This window comes from Dermacentor albipictus, chromosome 4 (genome assembly GCF_038994185.2).
Source record: "Dermacentor albipictus isolate Rhodes 1998 colony chromosome 4, USDA_Dalb.pri_finalv2, whole genome shotgun sequence".
In the NCBI taxonomy this organism is placed as follows: Eukaryota; Metazoa; Arthropoda; class Arachnida; order Ixodida; family Ixodidae; genus Dermacentor; species Dermacentor albipictus.
The window spans coordinates 97,028,599-97,042,330 of record NC_091824.1 but is presented as its reverse complement, the minus strand read 5'-3'; the positions used below and the strand labels follow the sequence as shown (position 1 = coordinate 97,042,330).

The window sequence follows — 13,732 nt, the reverse complement described above, 5'->3', positions numbered from 1 at the left end:
GATAATGGCAACCTGCTGTTCATGATCTGAGAATGCCTGCCAAACGCACCCCAGCCCATTCTTATTCTTCTGATTATTTCAGTCTTATGATATGGATCCGACGTCACTACCTGCCCTAAGTAGATGTATTCCCTTACCACTTCCAGTGCCTCGCTACCTATTGTAAATTGCTGTTCTCTTCCGAGACTGTTAAACATTGCTTTAGTTTTCTGCCGAATAATTTTTAGAGCCACTCTTCTGCTTTGCCTCTCCAGGTCAGTGAGCATGCATTGCAATTGGTCCCCTGAGTACTAAGTAAAGTAATATCATCAGCGAGTCGCAAGTTACTAAGGTAGTCTCCATTGACTTTTATCCCCAATTGTTCCCAATCCAGGTCTCTGAATACCTCCTGTAAACATGCTGTGAATAGCATGGGAGAGATCGTATCTCCCTGCCTGACGCCTTTCTTTATTGGGATTTTGTTGCTTCCTTTATGGAGGACTATGGTGGCTGCGGAGCCGCTATAGTTATCTTTCAGTATTTTTACATATGGCTCGTCTACACCCTGATTCCGTATTGCCTCCATCACTGCTGAGGTTTCAACAGAATCAAACACTTTCTCGTAATCAATGAAAGCTATATATAAGGGTTGGTTATATTCCGCACATTTCCCTATCTCCTGATTGGCAGTGTGAATATGGTCATTTGTGGAGTAGCTTTACGGAATCCAGCCTGGTCCTTTGGTTGACAAAAGTCTAAGCTGTTCCTGATTCTATTTGCGATTACCTTAGTAAATAGTTTGTAGGCAACAGGCAGTAAGCTGGTCGGTCTATAATTTTTCAAGTCTTTGGCGTCCCCCTTTTTATGGATTAGAATAATTTTAGCGTTCTTCCAAGATTCCGGTACGCTGGAGATCATGAGACATTGTGTACTCAGGGTGGCCAGTTTCTCTAGAACAATCTGCCCACCATCCTTCAACAAATCTGCTGTTACCTGATCATCATCCCCAGCTGCCTTCTCCCTTTGCATAGCTCCCAAGGCTTTCTTTACTTCTTCCGGCGTTACCTGTGGGATTTCGAATTCCTCTAGACTATTCTCTCTTCCGTTATCGCCATGGGTGTCACTGGTACTGTACAAATCTCTATAGAACTCCTCAGCCACTTGAACTTTCTCATCCATATTAGTAATGATATTGCCAGCTTTGTCTCTTAACGCATACAACTGATTCTTGCCAATTCCTAGTTTCTCCTTCACTGCTTTTAGGCTTCCTCCATTCCTGAGAGCACGTTCAATTCTATCCATATTATACTTCCTTGTGTCAGCTGTCTTACGCTTGTTGATTAACTTCGAAATTTCTGCCACTTGTATTCTAGCTACAGGGTTAGAGGCTTTCATACATACAGATGTATTCATACATCTGTATTTCATACGAAATACATACGAAATACATATGTATTTCATTCAGATGTACGAAAACATCTATATGTAATGACTCTGAACATTTCCACTTTCCGGCCCTCACATCCGGGAAACTGCCCATAGTTTTATGTATTTAAACATGGCTGTAAAATCAATTTCTCGCATTATCTTCCGAGTTCTCTTCACCCTGCCATGTCTAAGGGATTCGAGCTTGCTCTTCGCAACTCATTGTATTTTCCTGTGAAGAACTCATTTATTTCGGACGAGCATATACTTTTCACCGGCCGCTAAACTATCACAAATCTCCCAAGTTTCACAACTTGCAGTCGTCGTTTCAGGACTTGCAGTCTTACTTACAGATGACTGAATCGCCGTTATTTGATCAGTGGCGCTGTTCCTGTTTTATGGCAGCACTCTAAGCGCTGCCGTAAAACAACATTTTAAAGGAAACTCGCCTTGCCGTGAAGCGACACCTCCAGTTGAAATTCCACTATTTTAATGTTCATTCGGTAAACGCTATGGTGTGCCTTATACACGCCAAAGATATGGTATATCTTTAAACATTTACACTCAGAAGCATTGAGCGATTCACATCGCATTGGTCACAGCAAAGACAACGGAAAGACAAGGCAAAGACGTATTCGTTTACGGTCGATTACTGATTTTGGCACTTGCTGGATTATTCAAGCAGTATTCGCAACGGCCTTACTTCTTTCCGAGAGTCGTATGCGGCCACTCTAAATAGATTTGCGTCTACGGGGCACTAAGCCGTAACTGTGGTGTTCGACACCCGACGAAGCAGCGCTGCTTAGGCCTAACAGCCAAGGCAGCCGTGGCAGTGCGCGACATACGGTCGTGGGAAGCTTGCCGCTCGTCTAGACTGACGTTCACAAAATCGGCAAGCGTGTCTGGCAAGTTCATCTGTGCGCTTACAGAACGAAACGGATTAACATAACTAGCGTGTGACGGCAAGCATGAAGAGTGAATGCGCGCCACACAGCACAGATGTTGTCGCCCAGCATCACGAGAATTCAATCTCGCATCGTCAGCACTCCCGCGTCCTCAACCACCGCAACAGTTTAAGTATGCTGACACACACCAGTGAACAAGAGCCCGTTAACAAATTTTCTCTGCTGCTGGAGTTGGAATGTTGACCTTGCATTTTTGTATGAACATGTCTGAATAATATCCCTTTCAAAGCAAGTTATATTTACCAACATGTGGGCATTTGCGTCAAGGTTTGATGTAAATTCCACAACTATTCCAACTACTTCCTTCGAAATGATTTCACACTAATTACTATTCGCTTCGACTTCGCTTAGAACTTAAAAAAAAATATGACATTTACGCAAGCTAACATTTAACTTATGGCAACGAGAAACGGTACCGAATATTCGTTTATTCACCACCAATCTCACAACTTCATTCTACTACTAGTTTTCTGTTAGGCAATGCACCGCTCATTAGTTTTGCCGAAATGCATGCACCAAATCATGCAAATGTACAGTGCGAGGTGTCTGCGCAGCGATGCCATAAGGAGGAAAGCGATGTGCGATGCTTATCGATGCAAGAACGGCGATGACAAGTGTATGCTTTGAGAAGTACGTCACATATCTAGCCACACTCAAATACTATTTACAACTTCTGCGACATTGGCACATACTCATTCTGGAGAATTGGCCAAAAATGGCCAATTTGGCCACCCAGCACATACCGGGTGGCCAAATCATGTAAATAAAGTAATGCGTTACATATAATGAGTGATTCCATTCTCACAAAGGTGTGCTTTAAAACCTGTCATACCTGGGATAGCTGTGACCCAAGACAGGTTTCAGGTGTGCACCCTGACACGTCATGGTCGGTCAGGATGCAGAATTTATGCAAGCTTGCTCCGTTTTACTTGCATCCTGCGCCAATTTATTCTTCGTTTATATTCCAGAAACAGATCTGCCCAGGTACTGACCGACCCAGCAGCAGACAGCAACCCAGCAGCAGCAGCACCAGCCACGCCACCTGGAGAGGCACGGAAACTTGGGCAGGTAGGCAAGGAAAGCTTCGCTTTAATTTATGGTATGCGTAACACTGCACTAGCAATAATATAACAGGGAATCAGAACTCATAGGCAGTCCATGAGGTTTCTGTCCGCTAAGATGTTCCCTAGAGCCTTATGGCACTCTTCGGCTCATCAAGGTTTGCTCAGTGGTAGATGCTCATAAGTCGTCATTCCTCAGAACGTTTCAACCTTAATGTAACAATCCATGTCCAATCACTACAGTGTGTGCAAAGAAAGCTTCGCTTTAATAGGTGGTATGCGTAACAGTGTACTAGCACTCGAAAAACAGGGAATTGGAACTCCCAAGCAGTCCATGAGATTTCTGTCCGCTAAGATGTTGCCAAGGGCCTAACAGCACGCCTTGGCTCATCAGGAACTTTGCTCACTGATAGATGCTCATACGTTGTCATTCTTCAGAACGTTTCTACCTTAATGTTCTCGTCAGTGTCCAATTGCCTAATTACTGCAGCCTGCGCAATGACGGCTGGTGTGTAACGGCTGAAACTTAGGCAGATCTTCCCTGATATTTTAGGACAACAGAATGCCGAGTACTAAAGGCTCCTCCACGGTGCCTTGCGTGAGCGCGTGAGAATAACCCCAACTTATAGCCTCAAAATTTACTCTCACTACCTACTCGCGAAACAAGCAAAACCGTTTCGGCCTTCTAGTTGGCACCAACGCAGCTGAAAAACCATGAAATAGAAAGCCGAAGCATCGATAAAGTGACAGAGTGGCACAGAGTTAGATACTAAATCACCTGTCAGAGGAAGTCGCACTGGCAGGACGTATTATGGAAAGCAGCCGGTAGTTTCGTTTGACAGCTGTCATTGCAGTTCACCCTCCACTCGACAGTTCGGTACTAAAGCCAAACAACTGTGTTTACCTCTCTAACACCGTCAGACTCCCTCCTCCCCCCTTCTATTCTCCATCTTGCGTATTCGCTACAGTTCTCTCGCATTTGCTTTTCTTCTCTTAGCACAAAAATCAACTGAGAATGTGCGTGTAGAATATTTTAGTGCACACTCTCAGTGCATTGGCCGTTTCACTATGGAGCTAAAGGATATCTAAGAAGCTCCCCGAAAACAGAATGGAAACAAAGCAAAAGAAGTGCCATTCCGAAAGAGGAAGCCATCAAATAAGCACAGTAAAGAAACAAAGTGAAAACACGTGAAAAAGCAACATTCGGACATTCATCGACCGAGATCAAACACCATTTCGACAGCTCCCTGCAGTGCCGACCTCGACACAGATTCGCGCACCAAACTTCTTCGCTGGGATGTGCTCCGCAAACGTAGGCAAGTGGGGAACGGAACGACAGGAAAGAGGTATGTATGTGGCGTCGAGATATCTGCCATTTGGGAATTCTTTCTTAGGAGAAAGCTGCATCTTTGCAGAAAGCTGCAAGACTTTTCGGAACTGGAGAAAGTTGGGTTGGCGATATACGATACTGAAGAGTAAGACGGGAGAGTAGTAAAGCAAGCAAACAAGCGGGATTACTAACGTGCCCTATATAAACACGTGCACACTCTCTTATGTGCGCCTTTCGATGGCACACGATCTAGCCCATCTCTTCGTGGCCATCAGTGCCTCAGGCCAATTTCCACTCCGAAAGAAAGAGTCTATAAATAAAACAAGAACGGACCACCTCAGCAAGGTCGGCATTATTTTCGGTTTTCTTTTGACTACCCTCCTTTTCTTTAAACGTATATTGCTTTTCTGGTACTCTCTGCAATTTGCCACTGGAGACGTGACCTCACGGCCTAAATGTAGAGGAATGCTGTCCTTGAGTGTAGCATTCCTCTAAGGAAAATGCTAAGATTGGAGGAGACACTCTAGAGAGAAAGTAGAACAGGTGGGAAATGTGTAAATCCAAAGTTTACGTTATGTCCTTGATGGTGCTTCTGACCAGTACGAATGCGAGTAAGAGACAATAACACTAAATAGCTTCCAATTATCCCTGGCATTAAGAATAGGCACTCCCATGTTTTTAGCATTATACATTCGGTCTTTCAGCAGTAGTTATATATTCACCTAAATCAGTGCTAATTAAATGCGGAAATAAATTTTGCAGAAAACGTCAGCTAATTACCTCAGCATCATCTACGAAGGTATGTTAACGGCGAGATTGAGGAGGAAGACAGACAATAAGTGACCTGCATATTTCAACCTAAAAGGCACCTACACGTCGCGTCCAAAATAGTTAACGCCGTAAATGAACTGGAATGTGAACGCCTCTGGCTTTAATTTATATTTCAGTTATTACTCGTCTTAAACTTTGAGCGCAAGTTTTTTTACGCACGCCCTTAAGCTTTCTTCTTTCTCTGCATTTTTCTTTTTGTTACAGTGCAGAAATAACCTACACACCGAAACAAATTGCGACGTTACACGATCGGAAGTGCGCATCCTTTCTTCTCGTAAGTTTCTAGTAAATGAGTTTTGTGTGGACTATGCGCACTAGTAAAAAACAGCCTCATCATGCTGTATTTGTTCATAGCGAAAATAAGAAATTAACCACGGGCACCAGCACAGAGTGAATTTTTTCTTCCTGTGCTAGCAAGGCTTGCCTCATTTGTTCTTTGCGCTGTTTGCCTTCCGCGCACAGTCCATAATAGATTAACTTACAGGGCCTGACGCACGCGGAACGCGCGTGCGCATGAACTGCGTAGAAATAGGCTTGAGAGAGCTTATGTGCTCTACCAACGTGCTCCATCTTGACCAACAGGTTTGCGTCCGAGTGGAGTTGACTAGAACGGAATAAAAATGACAGGATACACAGTTGCTTATGGTCCTAAAGCGAATGTTGAAGATAAACAGTCGGTTAATTGTTGATGGGTCCAAGATAAAGTGGAGGTGGTGGAAAGATGTCTTGGGGAGGAAAAGTAGAGGTGGGCTGATTATCTTACTAAGCCCATTCTCACATAGGTTCAGGGCTGGTCATTCGACTACGAGGAGTTTAAATAGCACCGTGTTTCTTGCTAATGGCAGCAGAACAAAACACGTTAAAAGTCGCAGAGGAGCCATATATAAGATTGGCTACCTCATTTACCACTTAACAAACAAAAATATAATGGCTCGCATTACAAGTGCAGTCCTGTCACGTGTCACTGTGCTTTAATGCGAATTGCATTCTTTGCCTACGTCAGTCGTTTTTAGCGTATCCATACATCGACCCGTCCGTCCGCCCATCCGTCCACCTACCGGCCGTTTTAACATAAACAGAGGGGACAAACAATTTATTGTTTCATAATCTTGATATGGAAATTTCTCAGAACAAATTAACTATTCGCGTATCGAAACTGTGTTTGTCACGTTGGGCAAATGACGTTGCCAATGTATATAAGCGTGAGAATTTTGTCATGTAAAAAAAAAACAGCATAGTGTAGTATTTTATTATCCTTCGTTTTTTATTCCAGCTAATGAGAAAGCCCTGGATTCCTGAGCATACTTTCACGCAGGCAGCATGACGATGCTGAAAATAGAAATGAAGACGCCTTTTTAATCTCGCGAGCTTCTCTTTTTTCTCATTGGCTACAGTTATTCCGGCATGAGGTGGGAATGATGCACTGAGAAATGGAGTTAGTCACACGGTATCCCCACAGTGGCCATTTAGGTTTATCTTTGCAACGCCCTCTCCATGTGCCTGTATAGTAAATGCACAAGCAACTGAATCTCATGCCTGAATGTTCACCGCTGGCATCATGAACTTTACGCACTCTGAAGCGAAAGCGGAACTCCCGCTTATATGTCTGTCTGAACATCTCTCAGCCTAAGCCCTCAACGAAGGAAGAGCCTTCGTGACAAGTAAAGATGTCGGCACCATTTCCGCTGTCCCTTCCTTGTCGCAAACAACGCGTGCCTCGGGGCCTTCTCCAAAAGTGCGCCAGATAAGAAGGAACGCCCTGTCTGCCCTCTAGCAACTTTGGTGGCAATCTTTGTTCCATGTATTTATTTGTAACTTGCATTTGTTATCTGTTGTGCTACATTCCCTTAGCCGGGTTTGTTGTGAAAGATTTCGCGAAAACGAAAACTGCAACCCCCTTAGGGCCACACGTTCTCTATGTTCTCGCGATTTGTTTTTGTTCTGCCTAATATTATTCCACAAAGCTCCGAGCAGCTCGTGGTGACCCACTGTAAGCCGTTGGCGGCACCGTTGCACTCGTGCTTAGTGATGTGAGCCATTGGCACCTGGATGATATAGGTCATGATATCGGTTTGTTGCTTATGCGTTGAGACACGCAAGGTTCTGTAGCTAGCCTGAGGGGCAGATGCATAGGCGAGGAGACAAAAATAAAATGTGTGAGTGACCATGAATATGAATGTAGCTTTTGACATTCTCACAGTACAACAGGTTTACTAGCTCGGTTGTAACCCAGCTAGTGACGGGTATGGAGGAAGAGCTGGTATTGTGGCGTATGTAAGTTCTTCGCCTTCTTTAAATGGCGTTACTCTGTCGTCTGCACCAACGACCTAAAGAGCGGCGTGAGAAAGAAGTGGCGAAATGGTGACGGCCGGCCGCCTGCTGGAAAAACTGCTCTGAACGCCGCAGAAGCTCCGGCCCGCCGTATTCGTTTCGTGCAGGATGTCGCGTCACTGTAGGATCGGAGAGGCAGCGTGCGACGACGGTTCGAAATGAGAAAATGCGCGGCATCATTAGAGTGGAACGTTATTTATTGGTGATTTCGCACAACAAAGTGGGTACGTACCTCACAAATCTGTAGAGATCTCCCTGGGATGCGGTGGTTGGCGGCAGAGCCAATGTTGCATACACAACTCCTACAACTACAAGAGGTACACTACGTTACAAAAAAAAAAAGTGCAGTACGTGATAAGAGATCATTTGTTCGCGGGCGTCTTCGCAGGATATTTGTGTGCGTATACGTGAGGCACTTTTCTACCACGTCCTGGCAACTGTGATGCCTGCTGTAATTTGACCGACATATAACAGGTACATCTGTTCCCATCCTATCCTTCTTCTTGTTTCGTCTCACCTGAACGAGCTGCGACAAAGGAAGACTAAAATTGGCGTTAATGGAGCACGCTGTATGCCGGCGCCGTATGTAGCTCACATCGAGTGATGGAGCGGCACGTCCACGGAGGCTTGCCGTGCAGAGTCGAAGAGCGGGAGCGGTCGCCCCTAACTGTGCGTGATTGATGCAGCAGTAATGGCTCCTTGTAAGCCGAACCCGGCTCCTTCGCTCGTGAATATTTCGCTAGCGGCGTGCTGGCGCGGTACTCTATGACGTCTTGGCAGCTTGCCTCCCTGGCTCCGCCATGAAAGGCAAAACATCTCCTCTGTCTGATATTGCGAGATGAGACGAGCCAGGTTGCCGTGCTCTTCAGCAGCACATTCAGCAGCGCATACCAAACGACAGAAATAGGAGCTGTTCGACGAAGCCAAGAGAGGTCTGCCTCGCAGTGCGCTTCGCGTGCTACACCGATCGGGAATGATGCAAATTGAAATGACACGCTTAGTGCACGCCATCCCTGAAGCACATCACAACAGGCACTATACACATACTGGATCGAATCACTGCATTTTGGATTCGGGTAAGTCGTGACACCTTTATTCAGGGTGTTGAACGAATTTGAACATGAAAGGTGCGTCAGAAGCGAATTGAACCGAACGCATACCATTCGCAATAGTCTTTATTACCTCAGACATTTTTTTTTTCGTTTTCTACAAAACTTACTAATTAATTCAGTTTTATTACCCAACTCTTTCATTATTGGCTGAGGACCCCAAGTATGACACTCAGATTTGTATAGCGCGTTCAGAAACCACAGATCGACTTGTTTCCGTTACGTTACATTTCACGTAGTCCTTTTTTCCGGGTTGCAAAGAAATGGCAATGGTGGCAAAGAGTGGCGATGCGCCGCTCTCAAGCGTGCGGTCGGTGAACAAAGTCGGCTCCCGTTGGATGAGGGCGTAAATCCATGCTACTTGCCGAGCGCTGCCGAGGAGATAAAGAACGCCCTGCCGCTTCCTCGTCACCAGTCACGATGCAGCCTACCTTGTTCCCCAAACACACGCTTGTGAGCAGCACTTACTATTTAGTTATTATAGGCTATTGCGAATAGTATGCGTTCGGTTAAATTCGCTTCCGACGCACCTTTCATTTATAAATTCTTGGCTCAAGTTATGTGGGACATCCTATGGACCGCAGCAATAGTGGTTAATGTATCGCGATACTGATTAAGCTTTGGTACACCACTAACGTACAAATTGCGAGTTGGGGGTTCATCCTAGATCACGGAAATATTGCTGCGCAAGCTATAAGTATGGGACAGTGGTTGGCACTTGCGTATTGACCCCTTTTTGGTTATGTTGATTTTTCAAAAATATTGAAGAGCCAGTCCATTGTGTGAAGGTGTATGGCGAACGAACCTATAGCACATCAAACAGGGCTCGACAAAGGTGCAAGCATTTATTTTAATCATTTGGAAATGCTAGTCACGATGTCTTTGTGATTACTGTGATATGCACTGATTGGTTTCTTTACAACCTTAGACCTAATCTTGCCCAAAGTCAACTCTACACACAACTTTTGTTGAGTAGTTGAGTGAATTAATTGGATTGGTAAACGAGAAGAAAGGGGGTTAACCGAGGGCCTCGATTTTTATTAGTCATTTCAAAAGAAGCCAACAAACACTGACAATAAGGGCAACCTAGGGGAAAATACTTGTGCCTAATAAATGAAACAAATAAGCGATAAATTAATGTAAATAAAAGTCGATGAAAAAAGAATTTGCCGCAGGTGGAAAATAATCCCACAACCTTCGCATGCGAAGGTTGCGGGAAAGTGTATTCTCGTGTCGCACGGGTATTTTTTTTAACGCTTGGCACGATTTAGCTGAAATAAACCTGTAAATGTGTGTCAGATGTAGTTTTTATCAACAGTGCCGGTAGCCATTCTTTTAATTATTACTAACATTATAACTCTTTCAAATACTAACAATTTGACTGCCACCAACATTTCGCTCGTGCTAAAGTGCCAGTGTTAGTCGGCTCTCAACCGCACTTTTGCAGCAATACTGAACGTATCTTCCTTCCTTGCGATACATTCTGCCCCAACCGAAGCTAGCATGGACGCATACACTCGGCACAGCATAGAAATGAGCAGGACTTCTAGGAGGACGCGACAGGGAGGTCCTATTTGAATTGTAAAGTCTAGGCAGGCAGAGCCCGGGAAATGACACGCAGCAGCATATAAAAAAAAAGAAAACTCTCGTGCCCAGCAAACGAAAGTGACGCCTGCTGGCGGAGCACTTTTTTGTCGCTCACGCGGCACTTTGCTCAGCGCGACAGCGCGCATTGTTCCTCCGGCGACTGTGCATCGGCGCTCGTTCTGTCGGTTTCGTTGGTTCGTGCGCGTGGGTCCATGCATGTGCAGCGCGCACCGTCAAAGCCAGCCGTCCAAACAAAAAGGACAATGGCACCGATGCTGCAACAGCGTGATTAAGGGGAGCCTCTTCTCTCGATGCTTGCAGTGCTGTTGCAGCATTAAAATTGCTTACGCCTTAAGGTTTCCCGTTTCGGACTGCATGCAGCTTCCGTGAGTGCGCCCTTATCTTCACAGTATTTCTTTTTTTATCTTTTTTGACGCGAACGAAGAGACAGGCATCCGCTGCTACAGTCGCACCCACAATTGTAGACGTAAGATTTCGGCATTTGTTTGCGTTATGAAAGGTTCGGCTTAACGCATCGCTTTCGTTCGAGCTCGTGCTTCTGGGTGTGTCAAAGTTCGGTCGAGTCTTTAAAGAAGATTTTTTACATAGGGAAAATTATAATTACATTGTTTTACTCGACTGGTAGACGTATTGTAAAAAGTCGAAATTTTGCCACGCGTTAGAAAAGATTATGTCGTCATCTGGCCTGTAGCGAGACAAAGCGTTATTTAGACAAAGTTAGACAATACACAAAGCTTTTGGTTCGAGTTCTCAATTGAACCAGCCCGTCTTAAAAAAAAAAGAGAGAGAGAGAGAAGTTTTGTACAATGAAGCTGTTGATAATGAATTCATTCAGTTAATCATAATATTAGCCGTGCAGTCAAAAATCCTACGAGATGACCTTCACAAAACTGACACTCTTTAGCAATAACTGGTCGTAGAAGTCTGTTTATTTGCATGCAGAATACGATGAGTTGACGCCATTACAATTTTCATGGCGGAGCTTTCTCTGCGAACGCTCCCGCCCTTTTCTAACCGTGACCGCTGGCTGGCTGGCTGCTTCTGCTGTCTTCCCGAATAGCTCACACTTGAAAAATGAAAATTAGGCTATTTACCTGCCAGCGTTTGCAATCGTAGCTCGGCCCGCCATCAAAGGAGCCCGATGTTCTAACCATTACGCGTGCATAGTTAGGCTAGTTACATTAGGCCCATAGCGCCAACTATCTCTTTGAGATAATCCCCAAGTGTTGATGACGATAATGATTTCCATATCATGGCACGTACCTACAACAGGAGAGTGACCAAGAAGCGGGTGGTGCATTCAAAGTAAACAAAAGAAATGAATAAATGCAAGTCACTACAAGAGTTGTCCCATCGCGCAGCACGGTTGAGCGAGAGCACATGCGCGTGGCTGTTTCCTTTACTCCAAAGACGAGAGAACGAAATGCGTAAATTAAAAGCATTTCAGTAACCGCTTCACCAAAGCTTCCTTGGCGTAAACTCGAGAATGTGCGTGGGGTCTGTGTAACTACTTCTTACGCTTCAGTTAACCTGCTGAGATAAAGTAATTCTATGAATTCATATATATACATGTACACTGTGTACAACGTAATTCTCCCTCAGCACGCAGAGTGAAATGCCATGACATCAACCAGACTGAAATAAGCTTCTCGCTCAAGTCAGAAGGTGTCGCTCCTTATTGTGTGCTACGAGTCATATAAGGTACTGTATGATTTTCCTTTCCCATTTAGGCGAGAAAAAGCGTTACATAGTGGCCTAAAGTCTCTGTGGCCCAAAATCACATGAACTTCATTTTGGGTCATCAATTTGTTTCATACGCACACTTGACTATAACACTTATTTTTTTCAGTAAACCAAATTTCTCAGAAAATTACAGTCTATACTCCAACAATTAAAACCTATTCGCTTTTATGAGTTAGAAGGCTTAATTTTCATTGCATATAACTCACCGCCTATGACTTCTCTACGATGCTAATTACAATATAAACGCTCGGACGATAGTAAATCTAGGATGTTGTACAGCCATAATGGCCCTTAATATAACAGCGTCAGAAAAGATTTCCATTTTATTCGGAAAAAATTGCAAGGAATTTCAAAGATTGTATCACCGCATTGCCCAAACGATTAAAGTGGGCAGCTACATTCGAAGGATGTTAAGCTTAATGGGCCTCATTTCAAATCGCGGTACAACCAATGTCAGGAATGAGGGACCCGAAGAATGGCATTAGCGAAACTTCAACGCAAGCTATGCATCTCTAGTAAGGACTAATGAAACAAGTAATTTTGAAGATGCACGTTTCCTGCTGCTGCAGACCCTCAACATTTTAATCGGTTTGAGTATCTCAGATATGCAAATTAAGCCATAATAGCTAGATCACTGCGAGCTCTCGTACGCGTGTCATTAGAGCGCGGCATGCAACAATTATTCTGATTAACCAATCTGCTTTGGTTTACCTTCGAAAAGATTCAGATTCTCGTGACGTCGTTTTATTGCAGACATTTGCGTCTGATGATCGGGCACGTGCTGATAGAATATCGGCGATATTACGTATAAAATAGCGCACTCAACATTTTATTACTGAGAATTCATGATGCTTGCATGATGAGTTTATAGCGGTCCATACAGTGAGAAGGGCTGAACACCGGGCTAGCTGTTGATACATTTTGATCTGAAACGTAATATTGATTCACAAGAACGAATCAAACGAAAGGAAACACAGGTCACCTGGGCAGCTATCACATCGCGCTTGTCCACGTATTGTGCGTTTCCTTTATGCCATTTGTTTCTGTGGCACATTAGTGTGTTTCACTTCAAGATCTACGGCAGTATCCTACAGCCAGCAGTAGTGCAAGCGAAATTTCAAGGGTCAACAGTATGGAGAAGACAAGCACTTGTAGGAAAGCCACGCATTAGTACCCTTCAGTACTATTGAATACGTGTGTTAGAGTCAAAGCAATAAACGAAATGAGATGATTAAAAAACCGCAATTTATCCTATACGCACAAAACCAGTGTTGTGTGCTATATGCACTACTAGAAGTCATTTCCACTTTTTTTTCTGTTTGTGCTTCCGCCACAGATCGTCGGCATCTA

At 44.4% G+C, this 13,732-nt stretch overlaps 1 protein-coding gene across 14 annotated transcripts in view; it reads left to right on the top strand.

The window, feature by feature from the left end:
* Nucleotides 1-13,732, top strand: part of LOC135911416 (uncharacterized) — a 989,518-nt gene that overhangs the window by 535,178 nt on the left and 440,608 nt on the right. For all 14 annotated transcript variants that reach the window (XR_011513989.1, XR_011513988.1, XR_011513994.1 and 11 more), the window contains one exon: nt 3,338-3,437. Coding sequence is in view for 5 of the 14 variants with exons in the window: in XM_070537275.1 (XP_070393376.1) it covers nt 3,338-3,437 (100 nt within the window). In the remaining 9 variants the exon portion in view is untranslated. The remainder of the gene's footprint in view (nt 1-3,337; nt 3,438-13,732) is intronic.